Raw genomic sequence first — 25,032 nt, 5'->3', positions numbered from 1 at the left:
CACACCGTTTACAACAGATACTGCCATAACCTGGTTTTCATGGGGGAAGGTTGTTGAAAAGGAACAACAAGAAACCCTTAGTTCAATTTGTAGAGAACTTTTTCTCTGCTGATCTAACTTTGACCAACCCAAAAGCATTAGCAAGCATGTAGCCTAGCCTTGCTGAAGTTGGTGGGATTAGTCTCAAATATGAATGTAGGTACATATTTAAATATACAATGGTACAGGTGGAGCATGGTACCTACCCTGGCTCCAGAGCTGCCAACTGCAGATTGCCAATTGCAACAGGACTGACCCACTCTGTCAAGGAATGCTGGGCACAGTTAATAACAGCCCGTAAAAAAGTTTGGCCAAACCCCTTCATCCCTCACTTGAGCAATGCCAAGTGAAAAGTTGAAAGCTGGTTGCCAAAACTGAAAATCTGACAGACCACTAAACCACTCCACGTACTCACACAGTCTGCCAAGCCCTTATCTGTTAAGGGCAGATATCTGTTCTGGGCAGATAAGTCACAGATGTTATCTGTGTTTTCTCATAGTATGTATTTTATTAACAGACAGAAAACTTGCAACAAGGATTAGAAACACAAGATTCCTCCTGGAGCAGTGTCTTCACAAAAGCCCTGTTCTGCTCCTGCTGCCATGCCAGCCTGGCTTTATAGGAATGTGTTGTAGAGTCAACAGCTAACCTTGCTTGGTGGGACTGGTGGGGTATGTTGCAGTGCCAAAGAGTAAAATAAATAAATAAAATAAATAAATAAATAAAATGAAAAGAGTGCTGCACTAACCTCCGTCTTCAGTCTTGGGGCTTAACTCTTCTTTTTCTTCTTCATCACTGCTGGAGCTCTCTGTTTTCCCCTTCATTTGTTCCAACTGGTCCAAGTTAACCCGTCCAACCAGCTCAAAATTACGACTCACCTTTGAAAGAAACACTTTGTCAGCAATCAGCACAATCATCAGCTCATCAGAAAAATTGTCACTTATGCAAAACAAAATCCAGTGCACCCCAAAGCCTGCTCAGCTAGAGGTGATATGCAGTTACCTAATTAAATTAACATAGATTTCTTTTCAATTATGATTCTTCTTTTGCTGTTTATTCTGCATTTCTCATTTTTGCTTTTCAAAAAATAATGACATCCAGTAAACCCCTCTCATTTCTGCCTGGTTTTGATGTATCAAAAAAGAAAAAAACAAACTTCCAAGAAATGCAAAACACTTTAAGTTGTATCCTCCTCTTACAGCACCATTCAACTGCTGTGATCAAATACTGCTATTGCACATCCACACTGCAGAAAAATTCTTTGTGACTGGTTCATTCAGCTTCATTCATGAAAGTATGGGTCTTTTACTATGCACATGGCTGCTGTGTGCCACATACACTTTCACGCACTAATAACAGATTAATTTCCATTATGAAGGGCTGCAAAGTGCTTTGCAAACTGATACACAGACTATAATGGGAACACTTCACCCAGCAGCCAAATTCAGCTAACCCCAGGGTGAAACGCACTAGCTACTTCACAGCTCACAGCAGCAGAAAGGAGCAGCTTAGGGCACAGAAGTCAGGAACTCCACCACATCCAACAGAAACAGCAGAGGAAAAGTCCAGATTTACACTAGAGGCAGAAAGTGTGAAGCATGACCAGGACACTAGGGCTAATACTTGTTGGATGACAAACGCCCTCTGAGCTCATTGATCACTGCTGGGAAGGATTTTGGATTAATCTTTCATGCAAAGAGACAGCCCTCCAGCAGCACAGGCACTGAGCCACAGAGGCAGACAGAGTGGAGATGGGGGAATGAGCACAGTACACCACCTCCTGCAAGATGCTGAATGAAATATCAACAACCACTATTTTTATTTTTCATCCCTCCGTGGGAAAGGGAATGTGAATGAACCTAAGGAGCATGTGAATTAGACTGTAGTATATCTCCAAGCAGCAAACTATCCTAAATGCAGTGGTGTGCAGACTCCTAGCGCTACTCCATACAGACAGCTGTGATGAGGTCCTCTGACTTAACACATTATCTACTGAGATTTAAACAAACAAGATCACATGCAGGGCACTTAATTCAACTCAGCTCATGCACAGGAACTCATTAAGGAGCAACATATGACTTGGGTATCTAAGCCCAGAACTTGGACACAAATTAGCAAGATATAAGCTACCAAGGAGAAATGGCGAAAAGATACCCTAAACTACCGGCACCATCACTGCAGGTCCAGATTGGAAAGGTAAGTAAGAAGGGAAGGTAGAGGGGATAATCTTCCAAACCTGATGCACTGTGTCAAAAGAATGAGGAGTAATGCCTCCTGGATACACCAAGGACTTTGCTGGGGTGACTAGGAGGTGTGGAGCATCTCACATACTATTTGAACTGCAGAAGACTCCCCAGGAGTAACAGAGAAGAGGGCAGATAAGTATAGCAGACCAACTTAATTTTACAGTTTGTTTTTTGTAAGACAGCCAAATACTTGTTAATCATGGAAAGTTCTGTTGGGACTTTTCTGCTGCATAAATGTTTATGACTGTAAGGAAAGTGTCATTCAGTCAATGAAGTAAGAGTTTTTAGTGAGGACCTGGGCAGCTCAGCTCCAACAGGTGGAGGCATACAGCTGCCTCCCCTGGAAACACGACAAGGAAGGACTCTAACAAAATACTCCAAAACACATCTCAGTCCTACAACTAAAGTGTCTCTCAGCTACACACTTAATGGTTACAGAAATTCAAAGCTAACAGTCCGTGGAAAGCCTCTAATGACTGCTCAAAGATTGAATCAGGTCTGCACTGCATAAAAACTCCACAGTAGTCTTAACTTAGGACCTGGTTATACTTGCTATTTATCTTTGCCTTGTTAAATGTAAACAGGGATGTATTACCCTCTTTGTTATTAAAATATGCATGGCATGTCACACTGCTAAAGTTGCCAGAGCAATCTTATGTTTGGAATCTCCCGCCTTTTAGAAAGGCTGAATCACATCGCCATAATATTGTTTCACAACCCTTTTTTCCCCCTCCTTTTTAAATAAACCTAGCATACACAAGAGCCTTTTCCAGATAATCATGTCTGCATACAACAGTCTACCAATTCTTATCAATATGAACAGCTTTAGAAACCCTTGATTATGAGTTCCTAAAGAAAAAACAGAAGTGAGAGAAAATGGAGGAAGTTAAGAACAGCATGGGATTAGATTCCAGATTTGGGGAGGGAGGGATAAAAACCCCAATGGCAAGTTGGCTACTCAGAGTTGACATGCAAGTAAACTAATAAAGCATTTGCAAAGAGTAGATTGCTACAACTTAAAACTATTAGGATGTTACCTTGTGCTCATCTCGAAGGTGAGCGTCCAGCTCCTCTGTGTGTTTGGTCTCATAGTAGCAGAGTTGGCATTTGTAAGGTTTCAGTTCATTGTGCTTCTCTATGTGCTGCTGCAAGCTCTCATCACTGGAGCATGTAAAGGTACACTTATCACAGCGGAAAACAACTCCCTGCAAGTACTTTGACAGTTTGGAACGGCAGACTTCAATGGGAACGACCCGCTCTTCTGTAGGGACAGGACAACATTCACTTAACAAATTTTATGAAATACCAGGCCCACGTGTCAACAGTTTGGGCACTACCACCCACACAAGGAATAGGAATGCTACATGGGTAGGCAGTCCACCTATAAAGGAATGGGAGCTAAGCTGGGCTGACAAAAAAAGCACAAGACCAAGTCTATAAATGCAGGTGCCCTCATGAACTGCTTGTTGGGTGAAGAGGATGGGAATGGAGGTTTTGGGGCAAATGAGACCCCCATCTCTGAGTCAGAGTAGCAGAGCCTGGGAATACAAACCCAGCCATAAATCAGCCAGTGCAAAAGTCCACTTTGGTTCAGTACTTGAGAGCAGCCAGGAACAGCTGCTAGAAATGTAATAAACAGGGAAGCTGCAGGGCGCTTCCCAATGCATCATGCTGCTGGCTTTATAAAAATTGGAGCTGGTATCCTCATGACCACATTTAATAGCTACTCTCTGGGGACTGAGAGGATAAGCAAGGCAGCACCTTTTCCTGGAAGAGGCTGTGCAGTTCAGCCAGGGGCAGAAACTTCCCAATATACCCACAGCTTTCAGAAAGCTCAGATTCAAAATCCACAAGCATGATTCTTGCTGTTCTTGCTGAGTTTTTAAACCCTCCACTTCTCAAACAAAGCACTGACATTTAATAGAGCGGCAATTAATTTCAATCATTTGACAGACCCAGAATCCAAGGTGCGTAACATTCATCCACTGTGGTTCCCTGACCTGTACACACGAGAGAAACCCCAACTTTGACCTTTCAGCTGAGGGTCAGCAGCAGATCCTCATTATGGGCTTTTGTTACTCAACTGGCCTTTTGAACTAGAACACTGAAATTTAGTACTGTTACTCCTTATGGACTGCAGATTAAAGGAGGAGTTTGATCCTCTTCATGCAGGTTCATCCCTAACAACAGATTAAAACAAGCGAACAAAAAAACCAGGCCTGAATCTCAGATGGTAGACATGAAGGCCAGGAGAATGTGAGATGTGGCAATCCACATTCAGATCTGAGCCAATGGGCCCTTTTCTCTAGTGAGGAGGGTAACATCGCATCCAAAGACAACTACAGATATACCAGCTCCCTTAGGGTTTTTCACTGACTTTTGGCCAACCCATATGCCACTGTGCTCACAAGGTATTTTCTAGAACCCAACAAAATACTCCATCCTGTTCAGCTTCTCCCTGAACACAAGTGTTATTTTATCTCATAACTTCCTCTCTGGCCACTTCAAAAAGTGGAAGTTTTCCCCTAAACTATACCTTAAACAAAACCCCTGTGGACATGTAATTCTTTTCTACACCGAAAATACCTTCTGTAGCTATGAAGACAGTGAGTTGTGGCCATTCAGGGTGGGAAACAAGAGAGGGATAAATAGGGTCTAGGAGACAACAGAATTTAAAGCTGTGGTTCTGGGGTCATAAGATGACTTTTTACAAGGTTGTTGCAACTGTGTGCTTTTGAACGCACTGAAGCAAGTCATGCAGCTGGTTTCAAAAGTGAAAAAGTGAAGTTTTAAAAAAGAGAAATACTAATTACAATATTTGAAAATTCACTTTTCCTCTAGCACCTGGCACAGATTTAAAAAGCTAAAATATGGGACGATATAAAACTTTTTATCTACCAGTCTGGAGTAATGCAGCATTCCCTAATTCACATTAGCAAAACGTATTATCTCACAATCACACACATGCTCCCCAAATCACAGGCAGCACAATAACAAGAGAAAAGTAAAATAAACATGTCAATTCTAGTCTGAAGGATTTCACTTTCAGGGGATGATTTAAAAATTTTACATGATGTATTCATGTCAGTGAGCTTCCTACAATCAACGATTTTAGAACTTACAGGGTTATTTCGATCCAGAACCTCACATTTTGCAAGGTGATGCACTCATCTCCAGCTTGCTCCTAGAAAGCCCTGTTTATTTAATTACTCATTTAGAATGCTTATCATATCTGTGCAACTGACAAAATGACAGCAAACCGTAAAGTTCAATACATCAGTTGAAAAAGGCTGCTTCTTTATGCATGTGTAGACTTCTTCAAAGTTCAGCAGTTGTCTAAACGAAGAGTACTGTATATGCCTGACAAACAGGTGTCCTGAATTGTTGAACAATGTAGCAAGAGGTGTAATTAAAAAACAACAACAAAACAAACACCTACAAAGCATCATCTTGGTTTAAGAAATCCAACTCTTCCATTAGACTGAAGTATTTAGGCTAACTGTAATGCAGATCAGATATTAAATTGAAAGGCCGTTAACATACTAGGTATTGGCAGTACAGCAACTCAAAGCAGATAATACATTTTTTTTGCCGAAGGCATAAAAGAACCCATGAGTCTACCAGTCCTTATTTTGTAAGGAAAAGTCTTTACTCAGCAAAACACCACAGCATATACAAGTTATTTCCTTCCCTTAAAGGTAAACCAAGTACAAACAAAACAGTCCTACTACCTTGACACACACCAATTATTTGGTCATGCCGGGTTTTTGAAAACATGCATTTTTGCCTGCAAATCCAAGCTACAGTCACAGAACATTTAGCATTTGCATTCCAGTAGCCAAAAGCAAGCACAGCACAAGGATTCTGCATGTATCAACAAAGCTGTGTGCACAAGGAATAATGCCAGTAACAACCACATGCAAGGGATCAGGCTATGTAGCAATGAAGCCTTTGGGAAGGTAGATGAATTTGAAAATTCGACTTTTTTATCTTGAAGTTACCATTCAAGAGAAACAGGTGTGTTTTCTAATAAATGGAACAATGAAATCACTATTTGTACCAGAAGAGAATAAAATGATCACTAAAAGAAGAAAAAATTATGCCCCAAGAATTTTAAAGTAGACCCAATAGTATTCTTGGTAAGTTGCATTCAGCCCTGGAAAATACCAACATGTTTCAAAACGTGTGACAGGAATGCTACCGGAAGGGATAATGAAAACTAATTGCATTGTCTGGACTAAATTAAAGGCCAGCACCTCTGCTGGACACAGAACAAGAGTTCACTGTCCCCTCTGTGCTTCCTCTCACCAGGCTTGCCTGCCACAAAGGCCAGGAAGAACGTGAGAGCCAAACCTCTTCATCTACCTGCGTACTAGCCTCTAGCTGCGAAAGTCCCCTGCTACAGGCCACCCATAATGAGTCTGTGGTTCATCTGTACCCACAGAAGGGATGGTGAACCACTTTTATACTGATGAGGAATAAGTGATAAATGGAAGAAGGCTCTTGGAAGATTCCTGTTTGCCCTCACTCTTAATAGGAAGCAAATTCCTTGCCTGATTTTTTCTCACTAGGCATTCAGCCCTATAAAATGCAGCTTCCATAGCCACTCATTAAGCGGCAAATACACTCTCCATTTCAAGCACATGCTGTTTCACCAAGGATTAGGGGTGAAGCAACTTGGAAGTAATGTAATAGTCACATATCTGTAAACATGTCTTTTTACACAGAAGGAACATTAACTATGAATGGATCAAATCCTTCTCACCCTTGATTTTACACACTGCACTACTCCATCTACCTCAAAACTAATTTTCCTGGACCACAGCTCAGGGCTATGCCCTTGTTTTATAAATGCAATCATTATAAAAAGGAAAGTCATCTCAGGCTACATTCACCAACCCTCAGTCTTTCACTGCATATTAAAAGTTGTCAAAATTGTCTGCTTCAGCTGCCACACAAATAAACACAATGGTAGAGGGTTTTTTAGCTGGATATGTGCACCAGAAAGCACTTTAAGGAAGGACCCTACTTTATTACCTGGATGCTTGATGCTAGGAGACTCTTGCCCCTCCCTCAGTGGCCTCTGAGATTCTCTATCAGCTATAATCCCATTTACATTAAAACTTCTTTTACTTTGTTTTACCTCTCCCAGTGCTCTAGTAGGTATACCGTGACGTCCTTTGCTATCAGCTTTGTTTCAGCAGCACAAAGGCTCGAGGCTGGTTTGTGCAACTGAAGCAACAGCTCTACAAATATGTTTCCATTACCCAGGAGGTAACCACCTCCTTGCAACTGGCCAGAAATAGCTCTGTACAGGTAGTGCAGCTGCTTCAGCTCATTAAGTACTCATCCAATTCTGCAGCTGGACGTTCCCAGTGTCAATTCTATGCATGATGAAAAGTACCCTAACTAAGCCCTAACAGTTATCCCTGTTTATCTGTATTTTAAAGGGTTGGCAGTGTTCACTGGAGCCCTGGCACAGCCACAAAACAGAACACAACTCGGCAGCACTTGGAAAAACATGGTCTCCTGCAAGGGGTTAACTAAACCCTCCTCTCCTCTAAAGTGAGCTAATTCTGGAGTATACCCTGAAGCTGGGCAAAATCCAACACAGCAACACCTTCAAAGACAGGAAGTAAAACCTAAAGCATCTGCCAAACTCTTACAACCAAATAAGGCAGCTTTGTAATGTGCTTTCTGAATCACTGACAGGTCATTTTCCCCAGATGTTCCCTCGGAACAGCCCTGCTACCAGACAGAAATTTGTATGAACTCTGCCAACCTCACTGCTTTGGTATAAGAAGGACTTCAAGCTACTAACACTTAAAAGTGGTATGTTACAAGGAATTATGATAGCGCTTGTCACACCAGGATCTCCTCCAGGAAAAAGATGGCATGCAAAACTTGTGTTTGCTCACCACCAATACCCTACTGTGAAACTCTGCCCAACCTGCAAGCAGGCAGAGTGCCATCCCAACACATGGGTTTGGATTTCGGCAGCCAACAGACCATCTACAAGCACCAAGTGTGATAGCTATGGGCAGGAATCCCAGCCCAGAGAGCCCAAACAGCTGTCTCTTCTGAGCTAGTAAGCCCGCAGTTAATAGAATATAGAAATCCCTAATCCTGCTTTTAGCTATTTTTAAAAAAGAAGGGAGAGGTGGAAATAGGAGTCTTAAAGAAAAACAAAAATACGATAATTCTTGTTTTGATCCTAAGAACAGTAAAGAGAAAAAAAATCAAGAAAGTAATCAAGGGCTATTTTGGAGCCTCTATGGTTAGTTGATATACCTTGTCACAGATTTTATGACAGTAGGGCTTTTATTATAACAAGGACATAAGCAGGAAACAAATCTGGCCTAAATGAGATCTGTAAATTATGCAACTCTTGCTAAACAGGTGTTTGATGACTGATAACCCCTCTACAGGAAAAGCTTAAAAAACATTATATATCTACCCTGTTTCAGGACTGGCTAACTTTGAATTTTACAGGAAATAAATAAGATGCATAATTTAGAAATGAAACAAAAGATATTCAAAGGCTGATGACTAATTCAACATGCTTGCCCTCATGTACAGAAATAGGAAAATGTATTGAAACCAGTCTGAAAGGTAAGGGCATGGCTCAGCATTCTCCTCATAGATACAGACACATATAGGGATATTGTTACCTCTGTGAAGAACTATATGGTCAATCATGTTGCGTTTATATTTGGTGTGATATAGGCAAAGAGGACAGCGAAGGTCTTTGGGTCCTTCCTCAGGAACTGCTGAATGCCCAGCTTCCACGTGCATAGTAAAAGCAGATCTGTGAAACGGGAGGGAGAGATGGAAGCAGTCAGAAGAGGTGTGCAGGGAATGGTGAAGTGTCACAGCTCTATAAGGGATGTGTCATGTAAAATAGTACAGAAACCACTCAGCCTTGTCTTCACAGTACCACATGGCATTTCAGTGGGGCTACTCACATGAGTAACACATGAGCAGAGGTATTTGCAGGCTTGTACCCTCAAGTAACAAACACTCATTCTAACTCTTTTGCATGGGTTGCTCTAAAGTCACATTGCTATAGTTAAGATAGCAAAAGAATTCCCATCTTTCATGCTTGTTGTCTTCAGGCTGAAACATTCAGTGTACTTTCTCTGGCAAAGATTAAATTTTTAGCAAGTTGAACAAAATCTATCAACCATTCTGGACTTGCAGAGGTGAGGACAGAATTATTTCTGCAGGCAAATAACATCCTTAACCATCTCTGTATTTGTAGTATAAGCCCAAAACCAGCTAAAAAGTTTAGATTCAGGATACAAAACAGCCTTCTGTTCACAGTGAGTTTGGCACCAAGCAGTTAAGTTTTAAAGTGTCAGCTATCAAGATCTGAAAACCCATGCCTAAGAATACTCTATTTATTAATGTGGAGGAATAAGCGAATACTCCACAGTACTTTTCAACAAAAAAAAATCATGCTGGCATTACATTGGCTACATACTCAAACATTGCAAGAGACATGCATACAGAGGAAATAAACTGTACACCTATGAAACCACAAGCTCAGCTACTGAAATGAGAAATGTCTCTAAACTTGGGGCATTTGGTTATTTTCTTCCTAAAGCAGTGGTAAAGCTAAGGAGCTTGCCACATTGACCTAAACTCAGAAGCCTCTGAAGTCTTCAAGACTGTTAGCTTGAACACAAAGCAACTTACTAACACAACTGGATACAGGCCCAATCCAGTGATCACTGAATTCTACAGGTGTATTTCTGTCAACTTCAGTGAGAGTTTTCACAGGTTTAAGTTTCTGAATTGAAGGGGGGATTGGTATGGGGGTTTTTGCCCCCCTCCCTCTGCCCTCCTTTTTCTTTTAAAGACAGAAAACATGCTGTGCTTCTAAAAGAAGCAAGACTTAATCCCTGAATGAGACACCACATGAAAGAACACTACTCCCTTATGCAACTATGAATGTGTTTAAATGCTGCTTGATTTAAGATGATTTCATTTCATCCAGGTGGAAGAAAATGGCACTTGCAAGATATGAACATATTGAACGGACCTGGCAATTTCTGGTAATCTTACAGACAGATAGCAATCAGGATATAAAGCAAAAGCAGCAAATTTTACCACAGAGGCAGCTAGGGGCTCAAGCAAGAGGTTAGACACCTGTAACTAGAAGTTGCTTTTTTGTGGATTCTCTCAGGTTTGTACTCCACATTTTTCTTCAACAAAACTCTCCTTTATCCAGTCATACTGTTTACAGTCATCAGTCTCCTAAGAACTTAAGTCTGAGACATCAAATGTCAGATGAGGGAGTTATGCTTGAGGGGCCAGCATATCAGGAAGAAATGATGAATAGCACAGGTGCACAGGCTCTTTTTTTCCTTATGGAACAGTAGCTAAAAGCACACATACACACAAACAAACAAACACAGCACCAAATTTTTAAATTTTGCACATCTAATTGGATTTTCTGAGGTGCCTCTATATGTTATCAGGGATGCTAAAGAATACTTTCAATTTCAGCTAGATAGACGGTGGGAGAAATAAAATTACATGAGAGAGGTTTCCTACAGCAAGGTGATAGAGATTCTCCTGTCACCCTAGGACACTTGATTGTCCCATGCTTCATGCTGGTTATACCAAGAAATTACCTTATTTTTGTAGAGAACATTTTCAGACTTGGCGATAAGGAGAACCCTCTAATTGCCTATGCTGAGGAAAGCTACTACCTGTACTGTTTCCTCTGGCAAGTAAACTGACGTCCCGTCCTGCTGGACCTATTGTTCTTGGCAAACACAGAAGGAGTTGGGGGTGATGTGATGGCTGGAACCTGGCTGAGCAGGGAGCTTTGGCTGGAACTCAGGGGAAAAAAGGAGAGACTATGAGCTTTGGAAGAAGGGGGCAGGCCACTCAGGAGGACTACAAGGGTGTCATGAGGTTATGCAGGGAGAAAATTAGAAGGGCCAAAGCCCAACTTAATCTGGCTGCTGCTGCAAAACACAATAAAGAACATTTCTATAAATGCATCAGCAACAAAAGTAGAACTAAGAAGAATCTCCATCCTTCGCTGGATGAAACATGGAAAAACATAGTGACAAAGGATGAGGAAAAGGCTGGGGTATCTAATGCTTTCTTTGTTTCAGTCTTCAATAGTAAGACCATTTGTTGCTGGGGTACCCAGCCCCCTGAGCTGGAGGACAAGGACAAGGAGCAGAATGAAGCCCCCATAATGCAAGGGGAAACAGTCATGACCTTTGGACACAGACACCAGTCTATGGGGCCACATGGGATCCACCCAGGTGTGCAGTCTGGCAGAAGTGCTCATCATGCCACTTTCCACCATTTATCAGCAGTCATGGCTAACTGGGGAGGTCCCAAAGAAGAAGGGGAGGTTAGCAAATGTGACACCCATCTACAAAAAGGGCAGGAAAGAGGATCTGGGGAACTGCAAGCTTGTCACAGCCTGACGTTGGTGCTGGGGAAGGTTATGGAGCAGATCATCCTGAGTGCCAACACAGATCACATACAGTACAACCAGGTGATCAGGCCCAGTCAGCATGACTTTATGAAGATAGGTCCTACTTGACTAACCCACTTAGTGGCTGAGGGAAAGGCTGTGGATGTTGTGTACCTGGACTTTAGTAAAGCCTTTCACACCATTTCCCACGCATTCTCCTGGAGAAACTGGCTGCTCATGGCTCAGATGGGTGTACTCTCTGCTGGGTAAAAAACTGGCTCGATGGCCAAGCCCAACAAGTGGTGGTGAATGGAGTTAAATCCGGTTGGTTGTTGGTTCTGTTGGTACCTTTATCAATGATCTAGACGAGGGGATTGAGTGTACCATCATTAAGTTTGCAGATGACAACAAATTGGGTGGCAGTGCTGATCTGCCTGAGGCTAGGAAGGATCTGCAGAGGGATCTGTACAGGCTGGATCAATGGGTCAAGACCAATTTTATGAGGTTCAACAAGGCTTAAATGCTGGGTCCTGCACTTGGGTCACAACAACCCACGCAATACTACAGGCTCGGGGAACAGTGGCTGGAAAGTGCCCGGTGGGAAAGGACCTGGGGGTGCTGGCTAACACCCAGCTGAACATGAGCCAGCAGTGTGCCCAGGTGGCCAAGAAGGCCAATAGCATCCTGGCTTGTACCAGAAACAGTGTGGCCAATAAGGCTGGCAAAATTATTGTCCCCCTATAGTCAGCACTGGTGAGGCTGCACCTCAAATACTGTTCACTTTTGGGCCCCTCACTACAAGACAGACATTGAGGTGCTGGAGTGTGTCTAGAGAAGGGCAACAAAGCTGGTGAAGGGTCTAGAGAACAAGTCTTATGAGAAGCTGCTGAAGGATCTGGGGTTGTTTAGCCTGGAGAAAAGGAGGCTCAGGGGAGACCTTATTCCTCTATACAACTACCTGAAAGGAGGCTGTAGCAAGGTGGGTGTCAGTCTTTTCTCCCAAGTTACAAGCAATGGCACAAGAGGAAATGGCCTCAACTTGTGCCAAGGGAGGTTTAGATTGGGTATTAGGAAAAAGGTCTTCACCAAAACGCTTGTCAAGCATTGGAAGAGGTTGCCCAGGGAAGTGGTTGAGCCACCATCCCTAGAGGTATTTAAAAGATGTGTGGATGTGGCACTTAGTGACATGGTTTAATGGTGGTGCTAGATTAACAGTTGGACTCTATGATCTTAAAGGTCTTTCCTAACCTAAACAATTCTATGATTCTAAAACCTGCTGCAAGGACTTATGGTGCTTTCGTCTGCAGCAGATGGTACCGGCTGTTGTGGGAGAGAGGAAAATGGATTACATGGATGCTGCTGTGATCTGGCATGGCATTTCCTAGGTTCCACTCCCTGGTCAGCAGTGGCCATGTTTCTGTTAGCTACAGCCAGCTCTCAAAGATCTCAGAAGTCTTTTCAAGTGCTAAAAATCCCCTTATGAGTTCAGTTTATCTGTTTTGCACAGTACTTACTTAAAGCCTGTATAAAAGGAACAATCTTTGCACTTGAAGAGTTTTTTTCCTCCGTGCTTGTCACGGTAGTGACGCCGAATGCTCTGTATGTAACCCGAGGAGAATTCACAAAATTCACAGTTAAGGATGGCTTCCATTTTTTCCATTCCTGCAGCACTCCCAGAAAGTGGGACTGGGCTGATGTTGTTGTTGTTCCTGGCCAAAGCTGCAGACTGGTAGTGGTTCAACTGCTGCTGAACATCAGGAGGCTCAGAGTATGAAGAGTCTGTGGAGAAACAGGGAGAAGTTGTTATTCCAGGTGCATAAACAGATCTGAAAAGGTTTGAGGCATGCTCCAGAAGCTATTGGCTCTTAAAGGGAGTTGATCGAGATGTTGGTTATGAAATCCGCCGACAGCTTTCTGAAGGGATTAAGAAAAACAGGTGTAGCACTTCTTAATCTAATCTAAACTAATCTAATATGTATTCTACAATTTAAAAGGTGATCAATATAAATTCTGCTTTTTAGATCTGATTTAGGTAGGAAAGAGGTGACAGATTTCTATGATTCTATGATTTGAGTTAAAATTAGTCTAAAAAGAAGTCTGGTTTTAAGACACGTAATTTGTGAAGGTAAACACATGAATCATACTGCCAAGTGTTTATGTGTTTGGTGCATAAACCAGATCAGATCCTCTCAAATGTCTTATGCCAGTTTACACCAGATGAAGATCTGGCACAGGATACATGTAAATAGCCTATCTAAAAGTGGGGGTGGGGGGTGGAAATATGAAAGGGAAAATAAATGGATACCCTTCCCTTCTTATTCAATGAAGAAACGCACATCAGAAGTTCACTTCAGCGAAATGATGCAATGTAACTTTGTCACATTTGAAGCAGTCTTCACGAAAGGTAATTCCAAGTTCCCTCAGCAGATGATATTTGAAATTAAGTCATCATTAGAAAAAAAGGTATTTAATGATAAATTCCACTAAAGCAAACTTCTAAACCACATTTCCTTAGAAGCTGCAAGTTTGCTGCACTGAGAAAGAGACCTCTTTGTATAGATATGTCTGTATAGATGTATCCCTTCTACAACCCAGCAGAACTCTGTGACACCATTTTAATGGTATGTGGAGAAACACAGCCCGGAGATGTCTCAGTACTGAAACTGAAAGCTATAATACTTTAGTTGGACCCAAAAAAACACAAGAGGGGGAGGGTGGTGTTCAACCTTTCCCAGCACATTGCTTGAATGTGGAGGTTAGGAATTCATCTGCTTTGTCCTATATAACCCACAGCTGCCCATGAATGGCACAAATGAAAGCGGATGAATAAAGCACAGATGAATTTCAGTGTAACTTTCCTGAAAAGAAGACAAAAGCCTCTTTTCTTAAGCTTTCTGGAAGAAGGGGGAAAAAAGCTAGGGGGGAGGGAAGTTGGGATACAAACTGTACCAGCTACCTCCTGCTTTGATGGGTACTTCATTTTCCAAAGCTTAATTTCCCGAAGCTAGATATGTAGGAATTCTCCAACAGACATACTTGTGGGAACTTAGCACCATGCATTCTAACCAATTAGTATGTAGAAACAAAAGGCAAACAGGCCTAATACAGCATTCAGTGTGGGGACTTCTCCACCTGTCTCCAAAAGAGTAAAAGGCCTGCTTTCTTTTCTCACTACCACAGAAGGGGGTTATACATGCCAGAGAAATGAAAAACAAACTAACAACATCAAAAAAACCCAAAACACAAGCAGGAGATAAATGTCTCCAGGCTCCCCTGGCTTCAATACCAGGTGTACAGTAAAGGCAAAGGCAGAGACATAAAAGATACTGGTAAATTGAATGAAATACTTTTTGTTTTTCCTACCCAAGCCTCATGAACTGAGGCTGGATTACAATGCAGTATTTATCATCTCTTGTTTCCACCACTTCTACAGCAGGTTTGCTCACCATGAGTGCTCACAGTGAGCTCCACCTGTTCAAATGTCAAGGCTTTCTTCTCCCTTGTGTTTGAAACAGACTCCTCACTTCATTTACTTTGGCACAGGCCAGGCCTGAGGAGCTGCAAACCTCTGCACAAGTCTCTTCTCCCTCAAAAGCAGCAATTGTGCACTCACCCTGTTTTGGAACCAGACCTTGAGGCCCAGAACAATGCATAGTTCAGAGCAGATCTGCTGACTTGCATATCTGCAGCCTGGTGTCTGGGCTACGGGGTTCAATGCTTCTAAAAGCTTAAAACACAGTTAAGACAATTTCCTGACAAGGATATGACTGCCTGAAAAAAGTTAATCACACTGGAAAGTGTCCTTTTTGTACATGTACTAGCCAAACTACTTGTAGAGTACTGACTGAAGTCTAGTTTATAGCTTACTGTTCCCTTCCTCAGGAGGAAAGGATCAAAAATTTCCATCACATCATCAAGGTTCCTAGCAAAAGTTTCAGTGACGTCCATTGCTAAAAACATTACAGGTTTAAAAATTATTATTTTCAGAACAAGGAAGTATTTGGAAGATCTACTATACTTCAGATGTTTCCACTTCCCTTGTCATCTGGTGTCTATTATTCCAGCTTTCATACTTCCAATCTGATACTTACCTACTTCCGTGGAATCTGGTATATGAAAACTGCAAAAGAACATGTCTATTCCCACAGAAAAAAAAGTACACAAAGTAGCTTTCCTTGTCATCAGGAACAGCCAAAAGCAAATTCTACCTTTAAAAATTTGAATTCTTACTGTCTTTCAACCAGAATTCATGCTGGCCACCTTGCAATTTTTAGTGTATTGCTCTGTTACAATTAAGATAGTTATGATATTTACAGAAAAAAAGCCACCTAAAGAGCTTATACGGAAAGTTTACACATAAACAATGTTATCATGCATGTCCCTAGTTCTGCCTGTGTATTCTTCTCCTTTTCCCTTGTCAAATGCTTTCATTATTTTGCAATCCTTCTGGAGTGCAAGATTTAGCGCTTCCTGAAGAAACCCACCCAGGATTAACACATGTATAGGGCTTCTGTTAAGTTTCTGAGAATCAGCTTGCCAGACAACTACCCTAGCATACAGGTGCAAACCAGCTCCATCAGGAACACTGTGGTCAGAGTCTGAAGCCAACTAAAGGCATGGGATGGGAGGCTTTCCACCAGCTTGACTGAACCACACTTTTTGATGCCCACTCCAAAACCAGTGAAGGCAGTGGAAAGACAGCAACTGACTCGAGTTTGCTTCCAAACATGCAGTTTAGCACACAGCACATAATGAACTGCCAGCAAATAAGAAACATGATGGAGTCAAGGGTTTGGATTTTTTTATTTATTTTTCAAAAGCAGTACCTGAGAGAAGGACGAGAGGAGGGAGGCAAATCCCCTCAGTCAAGGATCAAGCACTGCCTTAAACTGGCAGAGCACTTCTACACAGGCACCACCTCCGTTCTGCTGGAAGAACAGACTGGTGTTCCAAACAGCTCTGCATGTACTTCAGTGCTGGGCTAACTTAAGATGTTGACGAAGTGCAAGCCTTAGCATTTACACAAGTCTCAAGCTGCTGGACACCTTTTGGTGGTGTTGCTGCAACAACACAGGATGCCTGAATGTTAAGAATAGAGAATGAAGGAGGAAGACAAGAAAACGTTCCCCTCAGAACTGACCAATAATTCAGTCCCAGCTGTAAACAATGCAAATTCCACCTCAGACTTTTTCCTGCACCCCAAGCACAAACGGTTGGGGGCACTCCAGCAAAGTGTTAACAGCTTTGACCTGGAGCAGGGAAGAGGGTCTAGCCATCCGTGTCTGAAAAAAGTAAAATGGCCTTAGAAGCCTACATCAAAGTCAGAAAGCAGAAGAAAGACATTAAAATAAGAAAAGGGAAGAGTTAAGAGAATTTGTATTAAATAATGTAAAGCATAAATGCAAAGAGAAAACATGAAGGGGAAGACAATAAAGAAAAATTAAACATCAGGAAGTACTGATCACATGTTAAGGAAAAAAAGGCATTTTTTTCTATGAACAGCCTTGACACAGCAGAAGAAAATAAAGTATGTTCATATATGCAATGCAAGGAAAGAAAACTGAATACTTAGCTATGACTGATTTTAAAACGTCAAACAAAAAAAAGCCCACACCAAAAACACTGAGATCCATTTTTAAAAGTAATCTTATCCAAAATGAATGGAAGGACTTCACCATACCACTCCAAAAGCAAAGTAACAGCATGGGACAATCTGACGTAAAAGGAAGGACACCTACAATCATGTTAAGAGTCAAAAATTATCAGTATTGATGTAGTCAGAATGGAAGAACAGCAGTGATGCTGCAAATCCCAATTTTGAGATTTCACATATCACATCTACCCTACAGACTACCTGCACAAGAAGAATAACAAGTCTAGCAAGTAGTGTAATCCCTGCCAGCACCTATGGATCTAAAAGACTACAGAATCTACCCTCAGGATACAACAGCATTCTCATATCCAAGTGCAGAAATGACTAGTTGAAAGGAAAGCAGTAGAAATTATTGTCCACATGGTGACTCATCAACACAGCCGTATCTAAATTACTACTGTGTGCTGGTAATAACACGTAAGTTAAGTTTCATTGTGTCTCTGCATGGGGTGAAGAGAGACAGCTTTCCAGAGTACCTAAACCACTTAAATTCCCAGTAAGTGATGCTGCCACTCTGAAAACTTTTATTCAGAGTAAGATACAAAGACTGGCATAATGAGTCTGTCAACGGTACTGGAAGTTACTACAGTGCAATGCAATGCAATGCAATTGTGAAAATGCAGCTTGATACACATCTGCATACCCTGGGGAAAAATATACAATGAAAACCTACCACAGAAACAAAATGAAAACCCGAGTTTTCATGGATCCACTGCAGCATACAACATGTTTTCAGATACCTAAAAAAAACCCACACTTGAGATCTTTTCAGAAGAAAAAAGTAACTAAATATTCTGATCCAGACACATAAATTTACTCAAAAATTAAATGGTGTTTTAGTACCTCATAGGTATTTTCAGAGCTATCAATGAACATATGCACACACTAAAAACAAGACATCTAAACCAAACAACAGACCAGAAATACACCTGGACATGTCTAAGTAAGAGTGACTGAGCAGCAGTTGAGAAACCAGAGGAAGAAGTTCCTATTAAAGGAAAGAAATCAAACTCTTCCTTCATCCTTTTAGGGTTAAAAGAACTAGACACATCTACTACAAGTATTTATATGCCTGTACAATGAGGGGTAGGGATGGAGGAAGAAACAATGTTCAGGAAAAGCAGCCATTTGAGCACACTGGAAAGCAAGTTTATTGCATTTGCAAACTACTAATAATTCAATAGCTCAATGACCAGAAGGAGACAGTGGGAGACAACAACGAAGATACCAAGCTTTCCTGATACATCCACACAGAAACATCAACCAAAGTCAAGAGATCAGCATTTTTACGACAAAATGAAACTGGGGAAGGGGATGTTTGGCTCCTGGGATAAGAAAAGAACTGAAGACAATGTATAAATAACAAAAAGTGCTTAAAAATGCTTTGGGGGGCAAAAGGGAATTAGTAATAATACAGGCCTAGAACATTATAGAAAAAGTCCTAAAGAGACTAGAAGGAAAATATTTGGAAAGCTCTTTAATTTTCTCTGAATTCATTCATATAGAGAAGATTTCTGTGAAGAATGACAAAAAAAATCCAAAGAATAAAGAAAAGCAGCAGACAAATGGTTTCCTCCAGGTAGAAATGTATTTGTGTAACCAAATCAAGATGCAATACTATACCAAAAAACATGAACAAACAAAATACATGGTCAAAAGCACAGGGGATTGAACTAATAATAATTATTATTTTAAAAGGCATAAGATAAGTCTAAGAGTGGAATTTACAAGATTTAGGAACACAATCCTTTCCAAAATTCATTTGGACTCAAAATTACCAGCTCACTGAGCAGTAAGATAGCATACAGTCATGAATGGCAACAGCTTGAAAAGTGGGAAGGTGGCAAAGCAGGGTGTCATATAAAGATTGTCAAGACTACACACATTTGTTCACTTTATGCCATGCAGCACTGACCTGGAAGGAAGAATATGTGGGAGGGTGAAATGAGCTGGCAATAAATTAAGCTGAGGAGAAGGGAAGACAGAGAGACTAAGACTCAGAGGGATGCAAGAAAACATTCATGAAGGAGCTTAGGGAACCATTTTTTTGGTTTTTTTCACAAATTTTATTCACTGCATGTTTAAAAACAGAATATGAACCTACTCCTCTAGCTAAATTCTGAATTCTACTAAAGAACTTCTACATTGCTAGGATGTTGTGAACAAGAAGTTACAGAAACAAATGTTGTGTCCTTGTTCACACAATGCAAAAGACAAAAGAAAAGAGTAACCAGAGAGGAACTGCAAGTTAAAGGATTTACACACACACAAAAAAAACCTAAACGCAAATCCAAAACAACCAAAACCAAGCCACCAAAACCCAAAAACCTTGCTGGGAGGAATTTATTTCTGCATTATCTGTAAAGGACATTTTTTGCATCATTTTGGACCAGCTTTTGTGAGGAAGGTATTATACATACATCTAAGGCTCATAAGTGGGCAACCATAAAGATACATGGCCTATGCGATCTTATTTATTCAAAACAGGTGAGAAACTATATCCATATTATTTCTTTGTAACTTTGAATCTCCTTAAGTCATGTGCACACCTATCTCTGAATAGAACTGGATATATGCTATGCAGCTTCTTGTGCTAATATCAAAGGGACATAAATTTAATCTAAGAAGAAAAAAATAATAATTTTATCATCTGAATTAATTTACAAAGAGAGTCTCATACTGCTGCCTGCTGAAGAACCTTGGCATTTCATAGTTGAGATCAAGGAAAGAATGTATAATATATATAAATTATAAAAAAAAAAATAGTCTGTATAAGATGATACAAAGGAAATCAGCAGGAATTACGTAAGACTTAGGAAGCAGTAAGGTAGTTGATGAAATAAGTTATATCCTATTACTTCCATCAGAAGAGAAGGATCAGTCCAAGAGCTTCCCATGCCATTCTGTTTTTGAGTACGCAATACTACCAGGGATTCCTATTAGCATTAGCTTTCAAGACAGGCACAACATGGTCATGAATACTGCCTGAATCATTACCCAGCTCTGTTAATGCTTTGATTTGGAAGGATCAGTTTGAGTGGTCAGAAAACACTTAATCATAAAGCCATTTAATTTCTAGTTATCCCTTCTTTTCACCTGTCCTCCCCACAACAAAACTTCCTTCCTGGCTTCAACTCAGTTTAACTTTTCTGCAGTTCTTTAGGTGACTTGGCCACTTACTAGCCACCTTTAGGCTGCACACAACCCTCTCATAAACTAGGTTCTTTGAGTAGCTGCTCCACCACTTGCAACCTTTGCAACATCAGTGCCAAGCCACTACAGCTTTCTAAGCACACCAATTGCTTTGCCCATTGCCATTTTCACTTACAACACAGAGATGATGCATGGGGAGTGCATTGTGTTCCCCTTCCTCCAGCATTCATGTTGTTTTACCTGTGTTTATCCACTGTGTTCCGTTTAAAGAATATTGCAGGCTGAGAATCTGCTGCCACTGGCTTATAACAGGTGAAGAGTTTGATCTGTTTGTCATGTTTTAAACCTATATTCTTATAATTTGTTATTCAAGGAAATTCTATTGTCCAAATACAGGATGGCACTTGAAACAAGAATTCTGTAACATGTCAAACATTGGGATCTCCATGTGCTTACCTATTTCCATAAAATGCATAGAACACAAAGTTGCCTAGCTATTCCTTATTCTGTGAGCTAAACTCAAACCCCATAAATGGAAGCATCTTACAGAAAAGAGGAACACAAACAGATCTGGAAATAGCTCTAGCAAGATGCTCATTTAACTGTTCTGCCAAAAGGACTTAATGGTAACAGGTTTGCTTCTGAATTTACAAAGATTTCCTACTTTGATTGATTCTTCATTCAGACAATAATCCACTGAGCCACTTTTGGGGGCATTGGTAACGGAACCATCCTCATGCTGTTACGCTCCATTATTTCCTTCTCACCTTTAAGGGCAATTCATCAGATATTTTTCAGGAGCACTCCACATTTCCTTCTTTATTACTCTGACCCTTTATGTATTTGTATTAATAAAAACATACAGCCACAAACACACATGCTGCTGTCACCTAAATGCTCACTGGCCTCTAAGCTGGAAATAAAGAGGGGAAAGAAATACAGCTTTATGAAGTGCTACATTTTTGCATCCTGCTTTAAAACTGGCCCTAAAATTACAGTGACAGTATATGGGTACTGAGGATCCATCCTAATCATAGAGCTCAGTAACCTGAAATTTGTTTTGGAGACCTCCAGCATACACCTTGACATCATTATTATCATTATTACCAGCAACAGAAAAGCCTCATCTCTATCACCAGCTCTGAGCTCAGATCACTTCAGGCAGTATTTTCAAGGACTGGTACCAAAATGTACCAACAGTGTCCCTTAAAGAAGAAATAAACCCAGCTACTTAAACATCAAACTTTGGGCCATCAACTATGGTGATGACATATGTCCACTTCACCAGAGCTAAAATAAGCAAAGGAGTTTTACTCTCTGTCAAGCACCAAATCCCTCTAGCAGCATTTAGATCAATAGAAAGTAACTGAAGTCTCAGGAGACAGGGAGAGCATCAGTTATCTTACACAAGAAGGCTACTAACACGTGGGAACAACAGCCTACAGAAATGCTCTCTTGCACAGCACCGGTCAAGTTATACCACACATACTTTGACAGCAATAGCATCCTTTTTACACTGTACAGAGTGATCACAAATTCCAGGGACAGCAGTAGCACTTGACAGCTAAGAAAGCATCACCTACCACTTCATCCCCTATCCTAAACATAAACATCAGAGAAAAAAAAAGTTCGCAAAAAAACCCCAGGAAAAAACCAACCAGAGTATAGATATGCCTCTTTCTTTCTTTCCCCTGTGGGTGCAATCACATCACTTCTGTTTGCCCAGAAGGAATCCAGAAGATGTTTCTTCTTTCATTTATTAATTCATCCACCTAAACAACTTAACTCTGTCTTCTTTCTACCTTAGACAAGTCTTCCAGTATCACACCAATCCCATTGCAGCAGGCCAGCCAAATCCATAAAGACTGACAGCAAACTTCTCCCAACTGCATGAGTTCCTGTCTCCATCCTGTTGAGTCTCAATTTTGCCTTTACCCATTCAGTTCCAGCACAAAAAGCTCAGGACCAGAAAAAAGTACAATGAACAGCAAGTTGACACCTCGCTGAGCACAGCCAATGACAGAATAAACATCTCCCTCCATTCCACTAGCCAAAAACTATTCTCAACATGCTGTAGGAAAAGGCCAAACCTCAAACAACTACATGCCAGTGGAAGAGAGCTGCAGAGAACAAGGTCATCCTCAGTGCCCTAGGTCCTTGAAATGGTGAGGAGTTTTGTTCAGTAAACTTGGAGGTGAACAAACCCTGCACTTTTTCCACCAGTCCCTGCCAATCTGATGCTGGAGAAAAGTTCCCATCTGATTCAACATCTGGTAATTAGTTTAATGCTGACCACAAGAAGTAGGACACAACAGCAAGTACCAGGGATTTTTAACAAGCATTGGCAGGCGATGCGGCCACTGTGGGAAAGAAAGAAAGGCGACATCTGAGGGAAAAGTAGAAACTTGCTCTAGGTTAGAGAAAGAAGGAACACAGCCAGGGGAAAAAGCAGCCTGCAAGGAAGATGAGTTAATCTGATACTTCAGAGTAAGCATGCAACATCACCCCTATGGGGCACAAAAGGAGGGAAACAGGCAGAACAAGTACACAGCTCTTTGCAGCCTGCCTGCAACTACCAAAGCAGAGGCACCTTCTGTTTTGCAGCATGCAAATCACCACCTTGCATCCTTAACATGGATGCTACCCTTCCAACTCACCTTGCAATTAAAGCCATTAGGTATTGAAGACTTGCCTGAATTTTCCCTGTAGTTACTACAGGCTCGCTGCCTCCTCAGTCAAACAATAGGGTCTCAAACTTCAAAAGAGTGGGGTCCAAACCCCCTTCCCCCCCTCAAAAAAAAACCCAAAACAAACCAAAAGAAAACCCAACAAAAAAACAAACTCCAAACTGTGAGCAGGCTATTCTGTTCCAACGTAAGTTTTCCAGGCTGTGAGGACTCTGACCATTGTGGTCTTCCCCAAACAGCAGCCGATAAGACACAAGAGCAACAATGAGAGAAACAGCACCCACAATAGCAACAATGAGAGAAACAGCACCAAAGGCGAAGAGGACAACCTTAGGAATGCTCTGCCCTGATTGGAAGGTTAGAAAAATATCCCTTATCAAGAGCAACAGTGCCCACAAATAGAAATAAACAAATCAGCCACAAACTATGATATGGATTTGAAAAGAAAAATTAAAATCAGGGGTAGTGTATCTGAGCATATGGAGTGTTTGCCTTTTTTTCTGAAAGGTGGAAGGAAGAGGGAGATGTGTGGTTCTAGGGCTGAGTGGATCACTGTAACAAACCTGCCTCATTGGCACCAGCTAAGACATTTTTGTTGAAAAGTCTCCTTGCTTTTCACTATTCTCTCTTATTCTGGTAGTACATGAAATTGCTTTAGCAAACCTGCTAAAGGCCCTCTGCACCACTCAGGATTTCATCTGTCAAGTGGCATGGAAGACACACACCCTGATTATACATTATCCACTTTGAAAAAGTGTACAGAAATGGGAAGGGATTTACAGTTCTTAAACAACAGTCCCAGAAACAGGACTTAGTCAAGCAGTTTTGTACCCAGCCTAGCTCTGGCAAAGCAAGCGAATGTATTTATATTACAGTCTCTATCTGAAGCAAAGTTCTGTTCCACTGGCAAGGACTAAAGTTCAGGAAAAAGCTGGAACAGGGGACGGGGTGTTTCACTTAGCAGTTTTCATCGCATTCGCTGCTGCAAGTTATTAAATTTAATGAAGATGTTGACATACCATGTACTGGGAAACTCGAAAAATCTTCTCGTTCTGACCCTGCATGTGTTTTGTGATGTATGTTGGTATTAATGATAGATCCCATTTTGTTTGCACAACAGTGAAAAGCACGGTTGTTAACCTTCAAGGGCACAAATACAGTGTGCTGTTTTCTACATTCCAAAAACTGGTCACCACTAAAATGGAATGATCTTGTACAACAGCAGCATGACTGAGAAGACATTAGAAACCACATCCAGGTCTGTCTAGTCCATCACTTGCACTTCACTTTTATTTTGACAATTCAATATTCTTAATCAGTAAAATTAAAAAGCCTATTAGTTTTAATTACTGCATACAGTTATGATACTAACAAATTCATGAGGCTCCAAATCTGCTAGCCATACGAATAAAGAGTAGTACTTTGCTCTACAACAGAGTTAGGCCAAAGGGGTTATCCTCACAAAATAAACAGCTGTTCAAAAAAGCAGTAGTACTAGCCAGGCAATTTAGGGCAAGTATTTTCCATCTCCCAAGACGCTTTTGTGTGAAGTCATAACACGAAACCGTTTATCTGGACTCATTCTACTTTATGGGCTTTATGACAGTAGGTTGCACTAATGGATTTCCCCTGTTTATAAGAGGAAGGCAGTCCACCACCTCCACAGCCCTTGAATACAATCCAACATGCATAACACCAGTGCTTAGACAAACAGCATCTGTTGCCATGTGCTTTACCCTTAGCTGATGATTACTTTGCATATAACACCTGTTGCTATTGTTCCTATTCCTGTTCTCTAGCGTTCAGTCA

At 41.2% G+C, this 25,032-nt stretch overlaps 1 protein-coding gene across 6 annotated transcripts in view; it reads right to left on the bottom strand.

Annotated features, from left to right (window-relative positions):
- Nucleotides 1-25,032, bottom strand: part of ZNF462 (zinc finger protein 462) — a 94,011-nt gene that overhangs the window by 8,311 nt on the left and 60,668 nt on the right. For 4 of the 6 annotated variants that reach the window (XM_055790499.1, XM_055790496.1, XM_005241178.4 and 1 more), the window contains 4 exons: nt 13,245-13,509; nt 8,957-9,093; nt 3,323-3,546; nt 788-917 (listed from right to left, as the gene is read on the bottom strand). In XM_055790499.1, coding sequence (XP_055646474.1) covers nt 788-917; nt 3,323-3,546; nt 8,957-9,093; nt 13,245-13,509 — 756 coding nt within the window. Of the gene's footprint in view, nt 1-787; nt 918-3,322; nt 3,547-8,956; nt 9,094-11,002; nt 11,132-13,244; nt 13,510-25,032 lie in introns of all 6 variants that reach the window. The other 2 variants (XM_055790497.1, XM_055790495.1) reach the window with 1 other exon arrangement.

The sequence above is a fragment of the Falco peregrinus genome, chromosome Z (assembly GCF_023634155.1).
Source record: "Falco peregrinus isolate bFalPer1 chromosome Z, bFalPer1.pri, whole genome shotgun sequence".
NCBI lineage: Eukaryota > Metazoa > Chordata > Aves > Falconiformes > Falconidae > Falco > Falco peregrinus.
The sequence above is the reverse complement of the archived record's forward strand: the minus strand, read 5'-3'. Positions and strand labels throughout refer to the sequence as shown.